This window comes from Chaetura pelagica, unplaced genomic scaffold, assembly GCF_000747805.2.
Source record: "Chaetura pelagica isolate M959 unplaced genomic scaffold, ChaPel_1.0 scaffold962, whole genome shotgun sequence".
Taxonomy (NCBI): domain Eukaryota; kingdom Metazoa; phylum Chordata; class Aves; order Apodiformes; family Apodidae; genus Chaetura; species Chaetura pelagica.
The window spans coordinates 913922-919436 of record NW_009952479.1 but is presented as its reverse complement, the minus strand read 5'-3'; the positions used below and the strand labels follow the sequence as shown (position 1 = coordinate 919436).

Below are 5515 nucleotides of genomic sequence, written 5' to 3'. Positions count from 1 at the left end.
CAGGACCCCCCTCCCCAGAGGGTCCCTGTGTCACCTCTTGGTGTGTCACTGGGGGAGTCATCCCGCTGGTTCGGGTTTCTGAGGGAGCTGGGTGAGTGGGTTTGTGAGAAAGCAAATAAGCAGAGGATGAGATCTACTCTGGGAGGGAGTCCTTGGGGCACGGGCTCAGAGCCTGTGGTGGAGCACAGCCCCTTCCCCTGCCCCCTGTCCCCACAGGTGGGTCTCCATCCCTCCATCCATCCCTCTCTCGGCATCTCCGGCCGCGCTGGGGCGGGTGACGTCACCGTGTTTACACGGGCTCGTGGCAAGGTTCTGCCGTCAGGAATGTGGGGAATGGGGAACGGGGCCTGCCTTGAATCATGCGCGGTGCTGTCAGCTCCCGGGCTGGGGAGAATTGGCTGCACTTGTGCTGAGTTCAGGGCTTTCCAGCTCCGGGAAATGTGTTGAGGCTGCGTTTTCCTCATTGCAGTCATTGCCTTTGGCACTTTTCAGTGTGATCTTTCTTCAGGAAGCTATCGGAAGCTGAGCAATCAGCAGTCTGTAGAGTTAGGCCAAGTTTGGTCTCTGTCGTGAGTTCATTTACCTGGGTGTGCTCTCTGCCAAATAGCCCTATCTCTGATCCTTCAGACGGGTCCCAGAAAACGGCTGACAGCTCATCTTGGGGTTGTTCCTCCTGTTCTGACTGACGTGTGTGTTGCTGTGTCTCAGTTTGCTTCCCTTGAGAAGTGGGGGGCTGTGCCAGGTCTGGACTGTGTGAATGCCCCTCTGATTCCCAAGGAGCTATTCTCACTCCCTGGCTGATGCAGCACATTTGTTGCCTCGTTTGTTTTATTTCAGCTCCACTGTAATGAAGGAAGCTTGAGTGCTTGCCAGGCAGCTGGAGATTCTTCCAGCACCTCCAGGCAAACCCGTGTCAGTGCCCCCACAGACCCTGCCTGCCCTGGGCTCCTCAGCCAGGGATGATGCAGAGCTGCTGCAGGGCTGGTGTCACTGCTCTCCCTGGCTATTCCCTTCTTTCTCCCCTTTTCCCAGCAGCCATGTTGTTTGCCAGGTGGGAGCAGAGGAATACAATGAGCAAGGGAATGCAGTGGTGTGGGAATGAGTGAAGAACTGATTTGATGAAGCCATTGCACGTGTGCTGTCCATGCTGTGAGCCTGCTTCACTGCAGCCACCTGCCTCGGGCAGCAAAGTGACCCTTTCTGTGCCAGCACAGTCAGGGTGTAGCAGACATCTCACTGGGAGGGGCATTGTCCTCCGGGTATAAATAGTCTGGCTCCTGGCAGGCTGGAGGCTTCGGGAAGGTCTCTGCCTGTGTCCTGGGGAATGCTGACACTGCTCACCTCAGATAGGTGGTGGATGTGTTGTGGGGAGCCTGTGTCACAGCTGCCAGAAGAGCATAAATTCACATTTGCTGACTAGTGCATCTGGTTCTTGGCTGTATCTGCACATCAGTGCTTCCTGCATTTAGTAAGGCAGTAGCAGACACGATTTTGTTGCCTGTTGGGCACTGAAGAGAGGAAAGGTACAGAGGTGCTGGTGACTGTACCTGCAGAGGAACACTCGCCTCCTGCAGGGGTGTGCAGTTCCAGGCTGCTTGGGACACAGCTGCATCTGTCAAGCAGTATCTGAGCCAATTAATTCATTGGGCAGTTTAGCCACACTCGGAGCTATAGCCTGAGGAGAGGAGGTCTCTAGGGACAGAAGCAAGAGCTCATATGTGGTACACTAAACACAGGCCTAGGAATTGCTCTTCCCAGTTCTGACATCCTGTCAGAAGCTGAGGCTTTGGCCAAGTTTGTGATGAGGTTTCCATGGGCCCAAATACTTCCCTGTACTGCAGTGCCAGGTTGTTCTTCTGCTCCCTGGGAAAGGCTGGGTGCAGAACTTCAAGTTGAACCTGGATGTGCTGGCTGTCCTGGGAAGCAGAGGAAGTTTGGAGAGGCATGAGTGAGGCAGTGGTGTTCTCGTGTCTTGTGGGATACACAGTGAGGTGATTTGTGGAGGCAAAGGCTTCCCCTGCCCCTGCTTGCCTGGGGTGGGTGTTCCTGAACCGTCCTGGTTTGAGTCCTTAGGGGCATCTAGGATCCAGTGGAGCTCTTGTCCTGGGCTGTTTCTGGGCTGTGCTTGGGCACCTGTTGGCAGGGTGTGTTGGAGCCGCTGGCTCCTCACAGGGAGCGCCACGGTGCTGAGTCAGCGCGCCTGGCCCGCCAGCCCAGCTCTGCGCCCGGCCTGCTGCCTGACGGGCTATTTTTAAAAACGTGGCTTCCGTGTATTCTGACTCCTCCTAGTTTTTTAATTTCTCCCACCCCAAGGAAAAAAACAAACCAAACAGCATTGCCAGAGAGCCTCCGAGGGAGTCAGGGTGTGGAGGGGCAGCAGTCCCTGCTGCTTGTGGAGCGTCGTCTGGGCAGGGGCAGCGGGATGTGCAGGGGCTGCTGGATCCTGCCCTGGGAATATCATGGGCTCTGCTGCATCCTGGGGACTAACCTCACCTTCCTTCCCTTCCAGAACCTTATCGACCAGGCTGTCGTGTTATGACGACCCCCAACAAAGGAAACAAGGCCTTGAAGGTAAAGCAGCTGGTGGGGCACGGGGTGGGGGTGCAGGTGTCTGTTCCAGATCTCAGGGGCCTGTGCTGCCTTCTCTTCCAGGTGAAGCGGGAGCCAGGCGAGAATGGAACCAGCCTGACAGATGAGGAGCTGGTGACCATGTCTGTAAGGGAGTTGAACCAGCATCTACGGGGCCTGTCGAAGGAGGAGATCATCCAGCTGAAGCAGCGTCGGCGCACGCTGAAGAACCGGGGCTATGCGGCCAGCTGCAGAGTCAAGCGTGTTACCCAGAAGGAGGAACTGGAGAAGCAGAAGGCAGAGCTGCAGCAAGAAGTGGAGAAGCTGGCCTCTGAGAACGCCAGCATGAAAATGGAACTTGATGCTCTGCGCTCCAAATATGAGGCTCTCCAGAACTTCGCCAGAACCGTGGCCCGGAGCCCTGTGACACCTGTGCGGGGGCCACTGGCCTCCAGCATGGGGCCCCTTGTCCCTGGCAAGGTGGCCACCACCAGTGTCATCACAATAGTGAAATCCAAAACGGACGCCCGGTCTTAGTGAAGCGAGTGTTGCCTGAGCTTGTCTGTGCAGGGCAATTAGGCACAAAACCAGCCTGGAATCCCCAAAGCACAAACCCTCCCCACATGGGTCCAGGTTCCTTCTTCTTGGCCCAGGACTGGCCCGCTGATCACTCCAGTTTTATTTGTTGTGTCCAGATTGGTATGAGCAGTGGTGACGCGTCCGTGTGCTGTGCAGGCAGCGCCCTGGGACGGGCTGCCAGGCCTTGGTTTTCCAGCCAAGGAGAGTCCGTGCAGCGTGGCCGGCAGCAGGGCAGTGGAGGGGTTTGGGGAAGGGCAGGGGGGAGGCTGGGAGCCCTGATTCTCAGTCACTTCCAAAGGCTTTATATCATCACTCTCCCAGGCGGTGCATCTCGGTGCCTGGCTGCCGGGCCTGAACCTGCTGCTTGTGTCTCGTTTGGTACCATAGTTGCAGTGGGGCTGTTCTGTGTGGTAGGTTTTTATTCCTTTCTAGGTGTGCCTCTGTGCCCTGACAGTGGGTTTCCTTCAGATGTCTGTTGCGTTAGCGTGTGAACTATCCGTGCTGGGAGGGAGGGAGGAGCTGCCCGCGGGGCAGCAGCCAGGCCGGCCCGGGGAGGAGGCACTGCTGCCTGCCGGCCGGTTTTGTGCCTAATGTGTTGCACTGAGCAAGACCAAAATCACTAGTTGTTCCCGTGTTTTGAGGGTATCAAGTGTCTCTAGTGTGATGGTTTACACAACCAGTTTATGTGGTTAAATAGCCCTTTATTTAAAGAGAAAAACATCATTTTAAGAGTTATTAAATTATCTAAGTTTAAAATTAAAATCAGACAGAAGAGAGAGCGTATTTATAGTCAGCTTTTTTATCTGAGAGGGAGAGAATATTTGACCATATGAATGGGGAAATATTCTCGGAGACTTTGCTAGCTAAAAGTTAATAAAGAAATAATTTTAAAAGTTTCTCATGAACCTCCTGCAAACTGTTTGTGGCTCTGAGGTTAGTTTTTATAAAGAGTTAATCAGACTTTATTTATAAAACTTAGAAAAAGACAAAAAAAGAAGCAAGTCCTGTTTGATATCTTTTTGCAATTGTACCAAAAGTGACTTATTCTCGACCTTGCTGGCTTCCCCTGTGTCCTGTGCTGCTCTCCCTGCTGCTGGGCTGTGCTGCTGTGGCTGCCTCTGCCACACGCTGTCCTGTCGTGTGATGCTGTGTTACCCCTAAGCTCAACCGAGAGAGTTGGAATCTTTCTGGTTTCTGCAGAAGTCTGGCAGGCAGGCAAAGGTGCTGCAGCTCTGGGAAGCAGGCTGACTGTGGCCTGACTCCATTTCCACAAACACTTTCATCCCCTCTCCCTTCCCAAAGGTCTGAGCTGGTGACTGTGTTGCTCTAGAGCAGCAGGACGTGGGGGTGAAGTCTGTGTGATCTCCTGGCTGCTGGAACTCTCCTGAGCAGAGGGGACAGACCAGGACAGCACAAGTGACTCTGCAGTGTTGTGAGGAGGCGCAGTTGGCTGGACATGGTGGGTTTTGGTGGTGTTTCTCACATGGCTGAACTGGTCCTGCTATCCTCTGGTTAAACAGGTTAAACCTGATTAAGGGCGCAGTGTGGCAGGAGAAGAAGTTGTTGGGGATAGTTGATGGGGGTTCCTGCTGGAGGGGAAGATCAATGTTGCTCTGAGTGATTGGGAGTTTGTGGAGAAGTTGCTGGGGATGCTTTTTCCAGTTAACTTCCTGAACAAGGAGTGGGTTAGAATGTTTCCTCTAGGTTTCTCCCTCCCAGCCCTGGTCTTTTTATCTTCTCTGAGCTGAGGTGTCCGAAGTTCTGCTTTCCAAGTGTCATGGAGCAGCACTTGGCACAGAGCTCTGGCCTTTAACCTTTGTCATTCAGCTGGTGATGTGGCGCCTGGAAGAGGTGACATGTTCCAAAACATAGACCTCTAGGTGGCCTGGGGTGCCAGTCCCAGACTTGTCCCTCCTGGAGTCAGCCTGAGATCAAGTCTGGCTGGAGGCCCGGCCATGGCAGGGTGGGCAGCCCAGGTTTTGTGTGTGGGGCTGATCAGGAGCTGAGCTCTGGGGGCTGTGGTGTGAGGGCCTGCAGCTGCTCGGGGGTCAGCCCGTGGGTCGGGACAGAGCAAGGGCGTTGGTTTTGGTTTTGTTCTCAGTGCAGTGTTGGGCGCCGAGTGATGTTCCTGTGGTGTCCCAGGAGTCCCCCGTCCTGCTCCGGGGACCCTGCCCCTGGCCTCGCGTGCCCTGCCGAGCCGTCACGCCGACCCTCTCTCGTATTTAGCGTGTGGCAGTTCTTGTTCCCGAGGTGCTCGTCCGTCTGGTTTCCTGCTGTGAAGGGTGTCGTGTTTCTTCCTCCTTTTATGGTGCCGTTCCGGCCGTGGCTGGGGAGGGGGCCCAGCCCGTGGGGCTCCCCCCGCCCCGCC

General features: G+C 55.2%; 1 protein-coding gene across 1 annotated transcript; it reads left to right on the top strand.

The window, feature by feature from the left end:
• Positions 1–2535: 2535 nt before the first annotated feature.
• On the top strand, positions 2536–3105 carry MAFG (v-maf avian musculoaponeurotic fibrosarcoma oncogene homolog G). Its single transcript, XM_010008641.1, has 2 exons — positions 2536–2571; positions 2653–3105. The coding sequence occupies exons 1-2, from the start codon at positions 2536–2538 to the stop codon at positions 3103–3105; spliced, it is 489 nt and encodes a 162-aa protein (XP_010006943.1).
• The last annotated feature ends 2410 nt before the right edge of the window (positions 3106–5515 follow it).

Bases quoted from the DNA above. Each gene is read 5' to 3' on its own strand.
- MAFG (XM_010008641.1), top strand. From the start codon at position 2,536: ATGACGACCCCCAACAAAGGAAACAAGGCCTTGAAG. The intron at 2,572-2,652 runs GTAAAGCAGCTG...CTTCTCTTCCAG, and splicing joins AAGGAAACAAGGCCTTGAAG to GTGAAGCGGGAGCCAGGCGA.